We start from the raw sequence: 20,093 nt of genomic DNA on the forward strand, positions 1-20,093 counted from the left end.
GTGTGCAGTTTTATTTTAGATCTTATTTAAATTAAATTTATTAAATTTTTGTCAAGATTAAATAGTAACTCTTTTTATAATAAAGGTTAAGTAGGCATTTTTCAGTGTTATTATTGATTTAAGAATGATGGAAATTTTATTAGTTCTTATTTCAAAGGTTGAATCACTGGTATCTATGAAAGATTTCAGGCCGATTAATCTCTGTAATGTAGTTTATAAGATCATCACGAAGGTCCTTGTTAATAGATTCCGTCCTCATCTTGCGAAGATTGTTGGCCCATTTCAAGGAGGATTTATTCCAAGACGAAGAACTCCTGACAACTAGGACTGGCAATTCATACCCTACCCGCGGGTACCCAACCCGATCCAACCCGTTCGGGTAGGGTAGGGTACGGTCCGGGTATGCTTGCGAGTAGGGTAAGGTACTTGTTTAGGGTATACCCTACCCTACTCTACTCGCACCTCATATATAACACATATTTTATAAAAATTAGGTATGTAATGATGGAAGTGAGAGTTAAACCTACAACCTCCCTTATGTAATGACTTACAATAAGTGAACAACCACTAAATTAATTAGTTAATTTAGTAATTTAGAGCATTAGTTTTTTATTTTTTATGTTATTAATATGTATAAAATTTGAAATGATTGAATTTTATATTTACTTTAAAAAAAAATTGACATTTCTGCGGGTAGGGTAGGGTAGGGTTTAGAACTTTAGGGTGCGGGTAGGGTTAGGATTGAGAGATTCTCAACCCGCAGGTAGAGTAGGGTAGAGTTTTAAAAAAATTTTCAACCCGCGGGTAGGGTTAGAGTAGAGTCCAAACCCTACCCTACCCTACCCATTGCCAGCCCTACTGACAACATCATTATTGCTCAAGAAGTCTTCCACTTTATGAAGAAGACTAAATCAAAGAAAGGCACACTAGCCTTTAAGATTGATCTTGAGAAAGCTTATGACAGAGTTGACTGGAGGTTTTTAGCTCATACCCTTAAGAGCATTAGTTTTCCTATTCCTACAATTAATTTGATTATGAATTGTGTTACTGCTTTTTCCTTATCTATTATTTGGAATGAGAATCATCTGAATGACTTTACTCCTAGCCGAGGTCTTAGACAAGGAGATCCTATGTCACCCTATCTTTTTGTGTTGTGTATGGAGCGATTGGCATGCTTTATTAGTCATCAAGTTGATTTGAGCTTGTGGGAGTCGGTTGCTATTTTTAGAGGGGGACCAAGAATATCCCACTTAATGTTCGCGGATGACTTGCTTCTATTCTGTAAAGCTACAAAGAGACAAGTGCAAAATGTGATGTTGATTTTAGAGACTTTTTGCAAAGCATCTGGGATGAAGATTAATGTGGAGAAGTCTAAAGCGCTTGACTCCAAAAATGTCTCTACAACAAGGAAAGAGGTTTTCACTGGGGTATCTCTATCTGATTTGTCCAGGATTTAGGCAAGTATCTTGGAGTTACCTTTAGCCATTTTAGGGTGACCCGTTCAGCTTTCAATGGTGTCCTAGATAAGATTTGGAGTAGACTAGCAAGCTGGAAAGGGAGTTTACTCAATCAGGTTGGTAGACTCTTCTTGGTTAATTCTGTTGCAGTCGCTATTCCCACGTACCAGATGCATGTCTCTATTTTTTTCAAAGGAATCATTAGTAAATTGGAGTCTATGATGAGGAATTTTCTTTGGAAAGGACAAGTTGATGGAAGATGATTGAATCTTGTTAGTTGGAAGGTACTGGTTACTCCCAAAAAATATGGAAGTTTGGTAATTAGAGATACTTATTGTGTAAATATTGCTCTTCTTAGAAAGTTAGTTTGGACTTTTTTCCAGCAGCCAAACAAGTTATGGGTCCAATTATGTTAGATGTCAAATACCGATCATCTCTATATAATTATTTTAGTTGTCCTAAGAACAAGGACTCTCCCATTTGGAGGAGTCTTTGCAAGGCTTGGGAAGTGTTGAAGGATGAGTTTGCTTAGTGTATTGGAAATTTGAACCAGAATTTTTGGTTTTCTAGTTGGAAGAGAGAAGGACGGTTATCTAATGAGATGGATTATATTCAAATTTCTAATTCGAATCTTCGGATACAGGATATTTGGTCGGTTGGTAGGTGGCATTTGGATACTCTTTATTCTCCGTTATCTCAAAATCTGAAAGGTAATATTCTCTCTTACAATCCAGATGTGCAAGCAGGTTCGGAAGTGGGTTGGTATTGGTTTGGGTCTGCTGCCAAAGTCTATGACTCACGCAATGGTTATTTGTGGTTGTGTAAGTAGCTGTTTGGTTGGGATGAGCGGGAGAATTGGCTTTGGTTTTGGCGTCAGCTTGTTTCGAAAAAGCACAAGTTTCTTGCTTGGTTGTGTCTTAAGGAGGCTCTTCCTAGTGCAAGTTTTCGCTTTAGAAGAGGGATGTCGTCATCGGATAGGTGTCCAAGATGTCTTTCTAGCTAGGAATCAGTTTTACATTATATTTGAGATTGTCCAAAAGCTCAACTTGTTTGGCATAAGTTGGATATTTCTTGTCATCCTTTGGATTTGAAGAACTGGTTCTTGTATATCATAGTAGAAAAGCATCCGTTCAAGTTCTTTTCAGGACTTTGGTAGATATGGCGAGTAAGGAATAATGACATCTTTAATCCTCATGAAACGTGGCCTCCGGAAAAAGTGATTTGTCTGGCATTAACGTCAGAAAAGGAGTTTAGGAATATTTTTGAATTACAACGTATGTCCCTTCCTTATACTCTAAATGGTTTTTGGAATCCCCCATCTATTGGTACTTCTAAGATTAATTGTGATGCTAGTTATCTTGGTTCGGGTGATAGTGTTGGTTTTGCTTGTGTTATTAGAGATTGTAATGAGAGTTGGCAAAGGGGGTGTTTGGGAATGATTGAGAGTAATAGTATTTTTCAAGGGGAATTGTTTGCTATTTAGAAAGGATATCTCTTAGCTTGGAATGTGGATCAACGAGATGTTATTTATGAGACGGATTGTGTGGAAGCATTTAATCTTGTTACTAATCACCAAGATGGTTTTGGGTTTATTGATCTATTGGTGCTCAAAATAAGAGCTATAATGCATTGGAATTAGCGTGTTGACTTTCATTTGATTATGAGAGATGCAAATACAGTAGCAGATACTATGGCAAAGATGGTGATGAAGTTACAACTTTCTCATGTAAAATTTTCTTCACCTTGGGAGGAGTTTAAGAGTAGTTTTAAACGGGACTGTCCCTCTATTTAAGCAATTTCTTTTTGTTTGTTTTATTTTTCTTTATTTAGTTTATTTCGATCACAAAAAAGTTATTATTTAATTATTTTTTTAATTTGTTCATCACCTACGAATAAGTGATATTTTGTATTATGTTAGAATATTTAATTTGTTTATCAAATTTATTATTCTTGAATTATTGTTATCCTGAATTATAATATTTTATACTTTTCTATTCTTGCAGCAGTAGTCAAGATTCTGTTCAATGTTCCACCAAAGTAAAAAATATAAAAATCCAATCTCACTTTCCCTTTCATCATTATATATATATCCATATATATGCATGCGGCATGCCCCATCCGATGCGTCATTTGTTAATTTGTCATATCTGGTGAACTTGCTTAGAAAATTATTGAGTTGTTAAAAGTTGGTGTGCAATTGAATGAGGTAAAAGGTTCAATGTAAATGAATAAGTTATAAAGCTTATTTGGGTAGTGTGCCATGCACTAAACCATATTATGTCTTGCTTTCTGTACCAAATGCAGATGTGCTTGGACCTCACTACTATAAATTCAAAGGAATCAATTTTTCTATATAGTGTAGTCTAACTCTGATATCATGATCCACATAAATTAATATTTTGCATCTAGTGTTTGTGAGTTGTGCATTTCGTTCTCTAAGCCTTTCTGTATATACTATGTGCTATTTCTTTCTTTTTCGTCTTTAGTCAACGAAAAAAAGAGTAAATTAATCGTCTATTTTCATTATCGTACCAGTACTTATAAATTAATCATTTGTTAAAATCCCAATAGTCAAGATTTTTTTGAAGGTGAGTCCAATATACTTTCTGTTTTGTGTGTTCAGAAGCTTGACTATAGTGGAATGACAAGTCCAATTTATAAAATTAATTAGAAGCTTATGAACTATGAAAGTAAGTAAGAGAAGCAAAGGAAAAAGTTATATTAAACCCCAAAATAAAATGGAGATATATATATATTCTGACAAGATTTGATGTATGTTGTGTTGGGTGGCTCTTTTTTTTTAATATGAAAGTAAGAGTAGTAATATATTTTAATATTGTAATTTTTGGTATTTTTAAAAGTGTGAAAAATACATAAATTGGAGGGTTCAATTTCTATATTTCAAATTTTTTAATTTTTTTAACAGAAATTTCTCGGTCCAATTTCTGTACTTTCACAAATCCCTCGATCTAATTTCACAAATCTCCCGGTCCGATTTCTGTACCTTCACAAATCGAACAGTCTGATTTTTGTATTTCTCACAAATCGGACGGTCCGATTTTTGTTTATCTAATTAAACGATTCCACATTTGAAAATAATACCCCATCAACCTACATTTAAAAAAAACACGGTTGCTACTCCAATATTAAAAACAAAATCTGGTGTTAGGTATGCAGTAAAGGCTAATTATATTATTTTAAAAAAATATTTTTATTATAATTATATCAAATCAATATTCAATGCATTATTAAACTAATTATCAATCATCGATATTTTTATTTATTCTAAGTATATTAATTGATATAGTTCTAATTCTCATTCATGTGCAATAATTTTATTAGTAGATAGTTGTATCCACAATAATTCATGCTATAATTCTCACTCATTCTAATAATGGTTCGTTAATTATATAATTTTTTATATTCTGCTTTAATTAGTGGATAATAATAATAATAATAATAATAATAATAATAATAATAATAATAATAATAATAATAATAATATTGTATGGATACAAGATTAATTAGTTAATAAATTAAATTTTAATAATTATGTTTTATTTTTTACTCATATTTTTATTCATTAGTTATTTTATTTTTTATATTTACAGTAAATATTGAATGTAAAAAATTCTTAAAATAATATTGATTGTTATCTATTTTATTTATTTAGAGTCATAATTAAATTTGATATAATTGTAGCAAGTATCTATAATTAATAATAACATGATACTATAACTTTAAGTTGTATAATATAATAAAAAAGAACTTAGCAATTTATATCTACTTCCTATAGAGCAACAATATTATATATATTTATATATCTCTTCTTTTAATTTTTTTCTAAAAATATTGGCACATAATTAATGTAGATAACATATATAATGAGCAAGTATCTCCATTGAATTAATCATAAAGGTTAATAAAAGATAATTGCATAATTTTTACCTAATTGTAACAAGTATCTCCATTAAAAATATTGGCTAATTATTACCGCTTACAATGAGAGTGTGTGTGCGTGTGTGTATATATATATATATATATATATATATATATATATATATATATATATATATATAAAATAAGGAGTAATAGTGAATTGTAACAATTATTTATCATCCAAAAAATTTGTATCTCAGACATAGTGCTTTTTTTGTTTATTATTTTTCATACCAACTACGATTCTATCATCAGTATTATCTATGATAGATTATGTAATGAAAAAAATTAAAAGATAAAGGCAAGAATAATTAGTAAAGATGGTCTCCGAGTACTGTTGTAAGATCACGGATACTTGAAAGATAACTGTACGATAGATGTGGTATATAGAGAAGTTTTTGAGAGCTTATAATGAAAAGGTAATAACAAAATCTCTTAATTAAATTTATTAATTTATTTGTTACTTAGATTATTTTTTTATTAATAATAGGCTTACCATTGTAATTATTTTTTAGTGATAGTACATAAAGAGTACATAGTATATAAGGTGTAATAACTCAACAAATATTTTTAAAAGAGATTTTTTATTCTCTTCAACAATGAGAAGAACTTATTTTTTTCTCTCTCTTAATCCCTTATGATTCATCAAACTACCAACATTACACAATGTATAACTATTTCATTGATATACTTTATTATTCACAATTTTTAAATTATAGTCTGCTATGAATAAAATATTAAATTCAGAAGAATTCCGCGGCGGCGGTGGTGCAGTTGTAATCCTCATCTGCTTCATTGTTACTGTCATCCTCATCTCCTGCCTTGCGGCTGGATCCTGTTAGGTGATACGTGGTGCTGATTCAGCAGAAAGGAGAAATTTATTGTCGAAAAAATTCTGCCAACATGACTCAACTAGATACAGTCCATCATAAACATATGTCTTAGACTTTCCATCTGCTGAATTCATCTGCTGAATCAGCACCACGTATCACCTAACAGGATCCGATGACAGCTCAGGAGATGAGGATGACAGTCGCAATGGAGCTGATGAGGATTACAACTGCACCACCGCCGTCTGGGCCAGCGGAATTCTTCCAAATTTAATATTTTGTTCATAGCAGACTAGAATTTAAGAATTGTGAACAATAAAATATATCAATGAAGTAGTCATACAAGTTGTGATATTGATGGTTTGATGAACTAGAAGGGATTAAGAGAGAAAAAAAAATCAGTTCTTCTCATTGTTGAAGAGAATAAAAAATTCTTTTTGAAAATATTTGTTCAGTTATTACACTTTATATACTATGTACTCTTTATGTACTCTCACTAAAAAATAATTACAATGGTAAGCCTATTATTAATAAAAAAATAATCTAGGTAACATTATTAAAATTTATTATTATCAATTTAAAAGATTGACAAATTCTATGTGCTAGCGGATAATGCATTCTTATTGTACATTTATAACTTGAGAATATTAGAATTATCATAAAAATTCGTTTTAAGTATATTTTGCAAGCATCAAAGGATAGTTTTGAGTTGTTATTTAGTGGGTTAAAATTATTTATTATTTATTGGAGAACTTTCTACATTAGAATTCTCTAATATTTTTTTTACTAAAGATAGGAGACTCGAGAACTTTTTACATTAGAATTCTCTAATATTTTTTTTACCAAAGATAGGAGACTCGAACCCGCAACCTCTTAATTGAGTATGGAAAGATTATGCCATTTGAGCCATTACTCATTGGCAGAATTCTCTAATAATTTGTTGTTCATTTTCAGCTGATTTTAATATATTCTTTCACCTATAACAATTTGTCGTGAATTTAAGTATTACTAAACTATTTATGATCACATCCAGTATATATGTCTGATTTATTAAAAAAAGTAGATTACTAAAACCAGTTAATAACTATTTTAGAGTTAATACAATTAACACTAAATTAAAAAAATAAACAATACATAGCTCATTATTTTTTTTATTAATCAAATTATTATAATTTAAATTAATTTTAATAAAACAACTTAAAATTATAATTATAATTTTATTACGTGCATGCCATGCGTAATTACAATTGTTATCTAATAATTTATTGTACTAACCTTATAATATTTTCGTGAAGTCATATTAGACGCACCTTTATAGAGTCATGTTTAAGGTTAAGTTACCTTTTGAAGTTTAGTTTACCTAAGAGGCCACAATATTATTGTGCAGAATCTAAGCGAAAATGACCTTAATCATGTATATTAGCATATTCATTATTAATACATTATACTAATATATTTGGGAATCTTTCGTGATTTTAATAAAGACGTCTAAAACGTCTTTTTTTTAAGGTATTTTTTAATAATTAAAATTTAACACATATAATTGATTAAATTATGTTATTTTTGTCAAAATTAAGTTAGACAAATTAATTTAACCGAAAATTAGTGAATCAAATTTCGAATTGGTCTAAATTAATATTATTTTTTATAAAAAACTACTACAATACTCTTATTATAGAGAATTACTAAAATACTCTTATTATATATATTAATTTTGAGAATTTTAAATTCTAGTCTTTTTTTTTCTGTCGTCATAAGGTTAGGATTTAGAATTTTCAAAATTAATATATATATATATATATATTTAATAGGAGTATTTTAATTATTTTTATAATAAAAATATTGTAGTATTTTTTATAAAAAATATTAATGTATATCAATTTAAAATTTAATTTATTAATTTTTTGGCTACACTAATTTATTTGGTCTAATTTTAATAAAAATATCACAATTTAATTAATTATATGTGTTAAATTTTAATTTTTTAAAAAATATTTTATAAAAAGACATTTTTATCATCTTTATTTAAGTGGCTCTTAATATATTTTTGACGTACCTAACATGTATCCTATTATTACAACAGCTAATAATAATAATAATAATAATAATAATAATAATAATAATAATAATAATAATAATAATAATAATAATAATAATAATTTGTAATCTAAATCAATTTTGCCATCGTATACGGTACTTATTTGGAGTTTTTTTATCCATGTGCCTCGATTTTGAATTGTGAAGGTCAATTCAATTGGTAAAGGCTAGTAAATTAGCCATAATTCAATTATTTAATTTGTGCATGATTTTCAGCTAGCGGTTAAAAAAATAAATAGATAGTTCTAAATTGACAGAAAAATCCAAAAGTATATTAAAAAAATTAAGTGGTAGTTAAATTCATCATTTTTTTAATATCTATATTTAATATATATAATATATTTGGAAAATTAAAAAAATATAACTACAATCCTTGAAATTAAATTAGATGAATCGAATTTGTTGTACATAAAAATAATAAATATAATATTACGAATTATGAATACATTTGAAAGAAGGAAACATGCATTCATGTCATATCGTTTCAAAGTTTATTAATTATTTTTTAATGGAATAATTTCTTTAATTTTCAGATCTCTGCTGCCGTTTTCAAACTCTTCGTATTTTATATATTACTTTATTGTAAAGTAGGTTACTCATGTTTGATTAATAACTAATAAGCCTACAAAAGTGTTTATTCAACGTCATTTTATTTTTTAATGCCACATTTAAATATATACATTAAAGCTTGACCATCATATTGCAACGTTTATATTAATCTCAGTAAAACTTCTGGAATTTATTTAGTCTATTAACAAGGATCTTTGTGATGATCTTGTAAACTACATTACAGAGATTAATCGGCCTGAAATCTTTCATAAATACCAGTGATTCAACCTTTGAAATAAGAACTAATAAAATTTCCATCATTCTTGAATCAATAATAACACTGAAAAATGCCTACTTAACCTTTATTATAAAAAGAGTTACTATTTAATCTTGACAAAAATTTAATAAATTTAATTTAAATAAGATCTAAAATAAAACTGCATACTAAGATTAAAAAAAATTACATCAAAATTAAGAAATAATATATTTCTATTGTACTTATAGATTTAGATAAGCTTTTTCCTATATATAATGATTTACCATATGCATGAAAAGAAATTAAAAAATTAATGTTAGCTAAATTTGACTATTTTTAAGGAAATAGATTAAGTTTTTTGTGAATTATTTTTATTGTGTACTATATATGTGATTAGAATAAATTTTTGTAAAAATTTTTTTGAATTTGAAAATTTAAATTTTTATTTATTTATAAAGTTTAAATTATAATAAAATTGAAAAAGAGAGAAAGAGACATAATATAAAAATGCCAAATTATTTTCATATTGTTAATTAAATTATTAACAATATGTTGTTGATAACTATGTGAAAATTGAAACCGGAAAGTTAAGATGGGTTCGAAATAGACAGAAGAAATTACGGGCTGAATTATACCAAGGTTTACAAGATGCTTTGCACATAGGAGAAACTAATGCAGGTAAATATTATTGTATCTAATTGCTACTTCGAAAATCATTAAGAATTACCCAAAATAATTATTAAAACTAATAATATTTCTCTATATATTTGTCTTCAGAAAATGTTGGAAGAAAAAGAACAATATTACCATCGTCGTTCATTGGTAGCCGTCGCGACATGACCCAACGATATGAAGATGGAATGGCAATTGTTCTTAAAGAGGGAAAGCCAGATATTTTTCTCACAATGACATGCAATCCATCTTGGACTGAAATAACTTCAGAACTCAACCCAGTTCAAACTCCACAAGATCGTCCAGATCTAACAACAAGAATTTTTCGAGCCAAATTTGAACAGCTGAAAGAGGATGTAATTACTAAGGGTGTCTTGGGAAAGGTGAAGAGCTATATTTATGTCACTGAGTTTCAAAAAAGAGGGTTACCACATGTACATATGTTGCTAATCTTAGAAAACAATGACAAGTTAATTGACCCGGAGCATTATGATAGTTTGGTACGTGCAGAGATACCATCTAAAGAAGTAGAATCACACCTACATGATGCTGTGCTAAAACATATGATTCATGGTCCTTGCGGTACATTTGATCAATCCTCACCCTGCATGAAAAATGGCAAATGTAAACGCAACTACCCAAAAGAGTTCGCAGCAGAAACACGAAGAGGTGACGACTCATATCCGCAATATAGGCGACGATTCGACACTCCAGTACAAATTAACCAAAATGTCACGGTTGACAATAGATGGGTAGTTCCGTACAACCCTTGGCTACTACTAAAGTATGATTGCCATATTAATGTTGAGATATGTAGTAGCATCAAGAGTATAAAGTATCTCTACAAATATTGCTACAAGGGTCCAGACCGGGTTGCAATGGAAGTTCACAACAGTTCTAATGTTGACGAGGTCCAACAGTTTGTTGATGCAAGATGGATTGCTGCTCCAGAGGCATGTTGGAGAATATTTAAATTTAACCTTTACCGATTGTATCCATCAGTGGAAAGGTTACAAATTCATTTGCCAAATCAACATCAAGTGAGCTTCTATGATCACCAAACCATTCCTGAAATACTTAATGATGATTATTTCTCTAGAACAATGCTCACTGAGTTCTTTGCTCTAAATCGTGAGGAGGACCAACAATCTAGGCATCTTTTGTACAGGGAAATTCCAGAGTATTACACTTGGCACAACAAGGAAAAGGAATGGCGTCGGCGCAAGACACAGAGGAGATCCATCGGTAGAATTTATACTGTATCACCTTCAGAAGGAGAAAAATTCTATTTGCGTATTCTGTTATCTAATGTCAGAGGACCAATCAGTTGGGATGACTTGCTAACAGTGAATGGGATCCAATATTCGTCCTTCAAGCAATCTGCTCAACATCGAGGATTGTTAGAGAGTGACAGTAGCATCTGTGAATGTTTGGTTGAGGCATCTGTTTTACGATTGCCATGTGCTTTACGAAGGTTGTTTGCAACCATCTTAATATTTTGTGAGCCTACAGATGTAAGAAGCTTATGGGATGAATTTTTTTCATATATGGTGGATGATTATCCGTCAACCAGCACCACAACAGCCTTAGTGTTCACAAATCGGCTACTCAGGGATATAAATGATATACTCCTTCAGCACGGAAAACAGATTACACAATACGATTTGCCAGCTCTAACTCATGAAAATGACAATGACAACTCGATACCCAGAGTTATCCAAGAAGAACTGTCTGTCGAAGTACCCCGGGAAGACCTGTGTTCCGTAACAAGATTGAACAATGACCAGTCTAAAGCTTTCAAGTGCATTATGAATACAATTGATCGAAGAGAAAGTGGAGTGTTCTTTGTTGATGGGCCAGGAGGATCAGGCAAAACATTTCTTTACAGAGCTATAATTGCAGAATTGAGAAATAAGGGTCATATTGTCTTGGTAACTGCATCATCAGGAATAGCCGCAACATTATTGTCTGGGGGTCGAACAGCTCATTCTAGGTTTAAGATCCCAATTAATGCAGAACCATCATCCATTTGCAACATAAGCAAACAATCAGATCTTGCAAAGCTGATTAGACAAACAACGGCAATCATCTGGGATGAAGCACCTATGGCAAATAAAGAATCGGTGCAATCATTAGACCGCACTCTGAGAGATATATTAGCAAACGATATGCCATTTGGAGGAAAAGTGATGGTGATGGGAGGAGATTTCCGCCAAGTACTGCCTGTGGTACCGAAAGGTAGTAAGTCACAAATGATTTCAGCTTCTATAGTTAAGTCTCAATTATGGGCTTCCACTAAAATTCTCCATTTGCGACAAAATATGCGATCTTCTAATGATCATGTTTTTGCTGAGTACCTTATGCGCATTGGTGATGGAATTGAACCCACCATACATGAAGACTTTGTACGGATACAAGCAAATATGGCAATTCCGTGGGAGGGTGAAACATCGTTACACAAGTTAATAGAAGAAATATTTCCAAACTTACAATCTCATGGGTGGGACGCTTCTTACATGGTAGAAAGGGCAATATTGACGCCAAAAAATCATGATGTGCAACAGCTTAATGATATAATTATCAACCAGTTTCCAGGAGAAGAACGAAATTTAGTCTCATTTGATGAAGTAGAAGGAGATGCTAATAATTTATATCAACAAGAATATCTTAACTCAATTTCTACAGGCGGGTTGCCACCTCATGTGTTGAAGGTAAAAAGAGGTGCACCTTTGATGTTATTGAGAAACATAGACCCTAAGGCCGGCTTATGCAATGGTACAAGGTTACTATGTCGTGGAACTTTTCAAAACATGTTGGACGTAGAAATTTTAACCGGTCATCACTGTGGAAGAAGAGCTTTCTTGCCTAGGATAAAACACAAAACAACAGAAAATACAGGACTGCCATTTATCCTTATCCGGAAGCAATTTCCTGTAAGGTTGAGTTTTGCAATAACAATAAACAAATCACAAGGACAGACAATTCCTAAAGTAGGGATCTATCTCCCTAAACATGTATTTAGCCATGGCCAATTATATGTTGCTCTGTCTCGAAGTATTTCTCAGTCAACTACAAAAATTTTAGTCAAAGAAGGAAAAATAGATGGAACAAGTGGAGAATTTACCAGAAATATAGTTTTCAAAGAAATATTGTTACCTTTCCCACAGGTAATTTATGTTCTTAGTAAGTGTGTGTAGTTACTTCTTGGTACAATTCAGTCTACATATAATTTTAATCTTTAAATCTTTTTCATTGATATATATATATATATATATATATATATATATATATATATATATATGTGTATACAAACTTTAATTTATTAAGGATTAACGACTAATAATTTTTTAATAGACAATTTGATTTCAAAGGAGCTCATCAATATATGCCAGGAGATAAAGACAACCACCTTGAACATTTGTTTTATGCAACAGGTACGTACTAATTATCATTAACTAAGACATACTATATATATACTAGAAATATATTAACAAATATCAATTACAGGAAGAAGGATTCCAAAATCTCTGGAGTGCATGGAAAGATGAGCAAGCAATTGCATCAATCCAACCAATAGACAATAAAGTAATTTTTTAAATTAATTACTGTCAAAACTGCATTCAATATACATACTTCTATTTCTATGTTAGTAATCATAATCATATGTTATCTAATAGGTTCATTCCCTTCAAATTTATTCTATTGGCTGGGGAGGAACGGTTAAAACAGACAAGACCCAATTCTGGAAGATGATAAAAAAGGAAATACTGCTCCAACAACATACAAGGTAACACAATCATCGTAATCAGAATGTTATTGATATGCCTATTATCTATCCCCTTCTATGTTCTTCTTTTACTAATAAAATATGAAGGAAAAAAGTATATGCCTAAAATATTAAAAGGTTACTCTGAGATTGTAACGGAGATTATGTTTCTCATGTTGAATAAAGTTACAAAAAATAATTTTAAACTACGGATAATAAATTAAACATTTTTCTTTTTCCAGCAACAAACTCATAGGAGCGGAATCAACTGATGTTAGTAAAGAACAACATTGCAGGTACCTATCATTAGATTAAGAAACCACCCAAAATAGAGGTAATATCGGATACTTATAGATTTGAATGCTCTACAGAGGGTTTAATGGCTTCTTTTGTTGTGCATGTGTAGGAAATCCAACCTCAAACAAGAAATTTCAATTTTGCAGGTTTTATATTTTTTATTGTTAACTTTTTCGTTCAAATATAATGAAATTTGTATTGGCATATGGTATATTTTATTGATTTCTAAATTTTGTAGTTCTTCAAGGCTCAAGAATCTATTGATAAGGAGATGTATGAGGAATTGCTAAAGATTTTTTCTCGGTACAAATTCAGAAATTACTTTAGATTTATCTTAACGTTTTTACTTATAGTTTGATATATAATCACAAAAAAAAGGCATAATTATTTTTCTTCTTTACACTTTTTGTAGGCACAAGAAATATTCTTCAAATACAGATCCGTACTTTAGTTTACCACTTAAAAAAAAAGGTCCCTAAACAAAGAAAAAAAAGTGACTTTTAAATATGGCTCATTTTTTGTAAACAATCGTATTTTTCTATTTATTTTTATGACTTTGAGTTAGATAGAAGAAGATAAAATAATATTGTAATAATTATTTTATATGAATTATGTTATTTGTAGATTTGTAGATAGGTGATGTATGTGTTTATTATAATTAAATCATTTTCATATTGTTATTGTTTATAGATAGGTAATATATGATTATTTTAATTTGAACATTTTTATATTGTTATAGATTATTCTATATTATTATTTGTATGTTATTCGAATTTAAAATTTTAAAATTCATTGAAATAATTAACTTTAAATCTCATAAAAAAAGCGGTTGAACAGGCACGGTAGTGCCTGTTGAGCCGCTAGTTTGTGTAAAACTACTAGTCTGGATCATAACCTAATAGACAAGACCAATGCTTAAGCCAAAAAATAATGACAAGCCTAATAGTAAAAAATTTTAATAATAAAGATGAAAGAATCCAACTAAATTTCTAACCAATTAAAACCAACTTGGTTGTTCGAATGATCAGTTCACTCGTCCGCTTAAGCAAGTGTCGGGAGTTCAAACCCCGCTTTGTACATGCAGCAACTCATTGACCAGCAACAGACCATCAAATGGAGCTCAGATCCGCGACGAATTAGTCCTTAACCTGTCGGGTTAGGAGATACCGTTTGGATAAATAAAAAAAATAAAAAAATAAAATAAAATAAAACTTAAATTCATAATAAATTAGTCCTTGATTTATTGATGGGAAAAAAATTAAAGGGAACCCACCAAATAGATAAATAAATAAATAAATAAAATTATAGTTTAAAAAAGTGAAAAAATAGATATCCTAGTTTAAAAGAATGAAAAAAATCTCCTTCTCACTACCAAATAAATAAATAAAGGTGGAAGAATACAGTTATTGATAAATAATAGATAAGATAATAATAAACACATTGATGAATACTTTTTTCCCTCCTCACATGTTCGTTCCTCTTTTTGTCAACTTGAATATAGACATACTTATCTACCAATCCTCTTTTTTCTAACTTTCTTTTATTCATATTCCAATTTGCTCTTATCTTCTTTTTTATCTTTGTGCACATGAAGATTTGTTCACCAATGATTTATTATTATTAGTTCTAATTAGGCTTCATGTTCCGCCACAATTTTTATTTCCTTCCTATAAAGTTAGAGGCCGAAATAATAAACATAAGAGTATATAATGTGAAAAGAGTTTTAAATGTACCGATATTTCAATTATTTTAATAATTAATTTTAATTAATATATATTATATATATTTTTTATAATTTAAATTAATAATTAAAATAATTAGAATATCGATATTTTTAATATATTTAAAATTTTTATATAATGTGTTATGGATACCGTACATATTCCAACAATTATTTGGGATAGGTCTCAACTGCAACTTTTGCAACCACTCAAAATCCGCCACGTTTTCCTTTTACCTCTAAAGTCTAAACTCTCCAATATTGATTGCAATTATTGAATTAATTTAATTAATATTTTATTATTTTATCTACCAATACAAGGAGCAAGCCGCAAACCCAAAACAGAAAACCATGTTGGTGCCTTACTTTCACAATGCTTATCTCTTCACTCCATTGATTATTTAACACAAAACTTGTTGCCATGATTGATGGGTGAATTATTAGATAAGTTCAATAATTGTTCAAATTAATTAGTCAATGAAAAAAGCAGAAAATATCAACAAAGAAAAGACTTTCCCTTACTCTTCTCCTTAGATTTTTTCAAGTCCCACATTTGTCAACATGCACACGTGGACTCGCCACCTTTTTTCATATTAAGATTTAAATATTGTTAATTTTCAAAATTACAAATTATTAAAACATTCAAAATTTTATCTTTTCTGTGTTTGCTAACATTAAAAATTCATTATTAGCAAAATATAATTTTTATATATGGTAGTAATAATAATTTATTGTAGCCCACTTGGTTCCGATTTATGGTAGATATTTTGTTTGTCACAAGTTGCATTATTGGTGTTGTTTTTTCTTATCCTATGTCACCAATTACCAATAATTTAATTACGTGTAGCCAAGTCAGATTTGGATTAAGTTGATGCACAAAACAACACAACAGAGAGTCATGGGTTGTCTTTATTAACTAATATTCTAAATTTTAGTCATATAATATAATTTATATAAATATATTTATTAAATGTCACAAACACACACACACTCTCTCTCTCTCATCATTTATATTATACCGTTTAAATCATCATAGTAATAGTAATGGAAACCAAGGCTGAAGTTGTTTCTTCTTCTGCTGAATCCAGCTCCAAACACGTTTCTCCAATGGAACTTGGAATTGAGAATTTTGGGTATGTATTAACCTTTTTCATTTTTATCAAGTTCACATTTTTATTTATTTTATTTGATGATTCTGATGTTGTCGAGTTTTTACATCTTTAGGTGCAAACATTACAGAAGGAGATGCAAGATCAGAGCACCATGTTGTGATGAGGTTTTTGATTGTAGGCATTGCCACAACGATGCTAAGGTGTGTTGAAATTCTTTTAATTCATCATGTTTTGTTCTTTTTGTTGTTGCAGAAAATGTTACTTATTGTTTTGTTTCTGTTTCTGTTTTCTGTTTTTGACAGAACTCTGAGGAGATTAATGTTAAGGATCGTCATGATATCCCACGCCATGAAATTAACAAGGTTTGCATTCAATTTCATTAGAACTCTCTTCTGTTAATCAGAGATGGTTATTATAACATGTTAATGATGATTATTTGGTTACTTTTCAGGTCATTTGTTCTGTGTGTGATACAGAACAAGATGTAAGTCCATAACATCTTAACTTTGCAATCTATATGTATATGGCTGAAGTTATTTATTATTCAGATTGGTGATTTTTTGTAATGGTTTTCACTTTTCAGGTTCAACAGAACTGCATAAACTGTGGGGTATGCATGGGCAAGTATTTTTGTGGTACTTGCAAATTCTTTGATGATGATGTAAGTTCTCCAATCCTAGATTGATAGATTCATTGATTGAACTACTTTTTCTTATTTAATTTGTGCTTCTTGTACTAAAATTTTGTTGTCTTTGATCAGGTTTCAAAGAACCAGTACCACTGTGATGATTGTGGCATCTGCAGGTAAATTTAATTTCTTCATTCAGTTTTTGCTACTTTGTTATTGTTTAATTAATTATATCCACAAAGCTAAACAGAGTTTGATCAATAATCTCTCTTACAGAACTGGAGGAAAGGATAACTTTTTCCATTGCAAGAAATGTGGTGAGTTTCATTCATTGTTCCTTACTGCTTTCTCTGCATAGTTATATCTTTTTTCTTGATCATTGTAAATTAATCATTATATGTTTTAGGGTGCTGCTACTCTAAAATAATGGAAGCTGGTCATCGCTGTGTGGAAAGAGCAATGCATCACAATTGTCCTGTTTGCTTTGAGGTATAAACTATAAAGACTATTCTTTTATTATGGTAAAATGTTTTGGGAAGAACCCCATGATTTCATTTTGTTTGGTTTTTGTTTAATTTTCAGTATCTGTTTGAGACATTAAGGGATATTACTGTGTTGCCTTGTGGGCATACCATACATTTGGAGTGTGTCAAAGAGATGGAAAGACATCATAGGTACTCTTGTCCGGTTTGCTCCAAATCCATTTGTGACATGTCAAGTTTATGGAAGAAGCTTGATCAAGTGGTATGTGTATCACAATTTTTTCCTTAATTTAGGCACATCAAATATATTAGGTTTCTTCATAGAAGGATGATATTTAAACATATTTTTTTATCAGATTGCCTCAACTCCAATGCCAGAAACCTACAAAAACAAGATGGTAAGTAACAATCAATTTTTATTAACATAACATTATTTGATCAAAGGATTTGAATATTGATGTATTAATCAAAATATCAGGTGTGGATTCTGTGTAATGATTGTGGAGTGAATTCTCAAGTGCAATTCCATGTTGTGGCACATAAATGCTTAAGTTGCAACTCTTACAATACAAGGCAGATACAGGGGAGCCCTGCTACCTCATGTTCTTCAAGAGTCACTGAGATGGTTAGGTGAGTGTTATTGGACCTTGCCGGAGCACTCGGCTTGATCGGATCGGACAAGACCGGACCGGACTGGACCGGACCACTTTATTGGTTATCATTTGGTAGAATTCTTTTGCTCATGTTATAGAGGAAGGCACAAGGCTTGTTCAAGCTCCAAATTTTGTACTTGGAATTTTATATGTTATGGTGCAATGTTGTTGTTATAACTTTCTTTCTTATATGAATCTTTGCTGAATGATTTTATCCTAGTTGCTAGTGACATGGAAAATTGTGGCATAGCTTCACAATTTCCATCATAAGTGGAGTTGAAACAGAAAAATGTTTAGAGTAGATACAAAAATTAAAAGAAATTAGAACACAACTAAGGGTTGCTAATATAGTCAAGTCTTATAATGGGTTGGTTTGAATAATTTGATAAAATTTTCAAGTTGGGTCAACAACAAAAATAGGTCAAAATAAAAGGAGAAGTGGACTTTGACCTAACTTAATTTGACACTCAATGAGCAAATTTGTTTTATACTTGTAATTATTAATATGTATTATTAAAGATTAATATTTTAAAACCAATCATATAATTTAGAGTATTTCAAATAAGAGACAATGACAAAAAAATTTAACATTTATTGTGAAAACAACTGAATCTCTCGCCAAATTTAAATACAAATAAGTTTTCAACTATTTTTTTTCTGTAAATTCAATTGTCTCAGGGAAATGTTTTTGAGAGTACAAAATTATGGATGTATTTATGATTTTCTCTTAAAATATCTAATAGCCCATTTCCTTTTTGGTGGTTCAAATAGCCCATGTATTATTCCCTATTTTTTTATTTTGGGCTTGTTTATGTTTGCTGCTAATCTCACATTATACAAATCTGGGCCCAATCAACCTAAATATTCATTTTGGTCGTGAGATTCACGCGATTACTCATTTTGGTCCTTGAAATTTAAAATTATCTATATTAGTCCTCCAGATTCAAGTTCGGACACCAATGTGGTCCCTCAACTCTTTCTGGTGATGACTAAACAAACAGAATGCTAAGATGGCACCCTCCCTACCACGCTAGATGATGAGTAAACGACGTCGTTTACAGTTGGCACCTAAACAAGTTAGAAATGTTGTCGCTTTGTATCTTAGCACTCAGTTTGCCTAATCATTGTCAGAAAGAGTCAATGGACCATATGGTGTCCAAACTTGAATCTGGAGAACTAGTATAGGTAATTTTGAATTTCGAGAACCAAATTGAGTAATCGCGTGAATCTCACGGACCAAAATAGGATTTAGTCATAGCAGAGAGAATAAGTTTAATGAATATTCTTTTTTCGTTCATAAGTATCTTTCATGAATCATGAGTAATGTAAACAAAGAGTACTATGTTCAACATTTTTAGCTTCTTCCATTGGAGTTGTAGAAGGCACAATTATTGGAGTCACATGGATCGAAATTGAAAAAGTTTGTTAACACTATTTGGGTGAATGGACCTTTCTAGCACTTGGAGTGTTATCCATATACAATCATTGGCCATTCCAACATTCTTTTTTTTTTTCATTTTATTGAAATATACACAAAGAAGATTAAAATGTAGAATAACAATGGTAATAATCATTTGGGTTAGTTGAGTAGTCAGTTCATTCGTCCGCTTAAACAAGTATCAGAATTTTGAATTC

The 20,093-nt window shown here is 30.4% G+C and overlaps 2 protein-coding genes across 2 annotated transcripts; both read left to right on the plus strand.

Annotated features, from left to right (window-relative positions):
* The first annotated feature begins 9,964 nt into the window (after window positions 1-9,964).
* On the plus strand, window positions 9,965-13,553 carry LOC112792805 (uncharacterized). Its single transcript, XM_029297542.1, has 2 exons — window positions 9,965-12,582; window positions 13,478-13,553. Exons 1-2 carry the CDS (start codon window positions 9,965-9,967, stop codon window positions 13,551-13,553), a joined length of 2,694 nt encoding a protein of 897 aa, XP_029153375.1.
* A 2,460-nt stretch (window positions 13,554-16,013) lies between these two features.
* On the plus strand, window positions 16,014-18,635 carry LOC112785393 (E3 ubiquitin-protein ligase RZFP34). Its single transcript, XM_025828868.3, has 11 exons — window positions 16,014-16,716; window positions 16,808-16,895; window positions 16,998-17,057; window positions 17,147-17,179; window positions 17,279-17,356; window positions 17,456-17,499; window positions 17,600-17,640; window positions 17,730-17,812; window positions 17,906-18,067; window positions 18,162-18,203; window positions 18,284-18,635. The coding sequence occupies exons 1-11, from the start codon at window positions 16,628-16,630 to the stop codon at window positions 18,437-18,439; spliced, it is 876 nt and encodes a 291-aa protein (XP_025684653.1). The 5' UTR covers window positions 16,014-16,627; the 3' UTR covers window positions 18,440-18,635.
* The last annotated feature ends 1,458 nt before the right edge of the window (window positions 18,636-20,093 follow it).

Source organism: Arachis hypogaea, chromosome 3 (genome assembly GCF_003086295.3).
Source record: "Arachis hypogaea cultivar Tifrunner chromosome 3, arahy.Tifrunner.gnm2.J5K5, whole genome shotgun sequence".
Lineage (NCBI taxonomy): Eukaryota > Viridiplantae > Streptophyta > Magnoliopsida > Fabales > Fabaceae > Arachis > Arachis hypogaea.

Bases quoted from the DNA above. Each gene is read 5' to 3' on its own strand.
- LOC112785393 (XM_025828868.3), top strand. From the start codon at position 16,628: ATGGAAACCAAGGCTGAAGTTGTTTCTTCTTCTGCTGAATCCAGCTCC. The intron at 18,068-18,161 runs GTATGTGTATCA...TTTTTTTATCAG, and splicing joins GGAAGAAGCTTGATCAAGTG to ATTGCCTCAACTCCAATGCC. The intron at 18,204-18,283 runs GTAAGTAACAAT...TCAAAATATCAG, and splicing joins AAACCTACAAAAACAAGATG to GTGTGGATTCTGTGTAATGA.
- LOC112792805 (XM_029297542.1), top strand. From the start codon at position 9,965: ATGACCCAACGATATGAAGATGGAATGGCAATTGTTCTTAAAGAGGGA. The intron at 12,583-13,477 runs GTTACTATGTCG...GTTATCTAATAG, and splicing joins GGCTTATGCAATGGTACAAG to GTTCATTCCCTTCAAATTTA.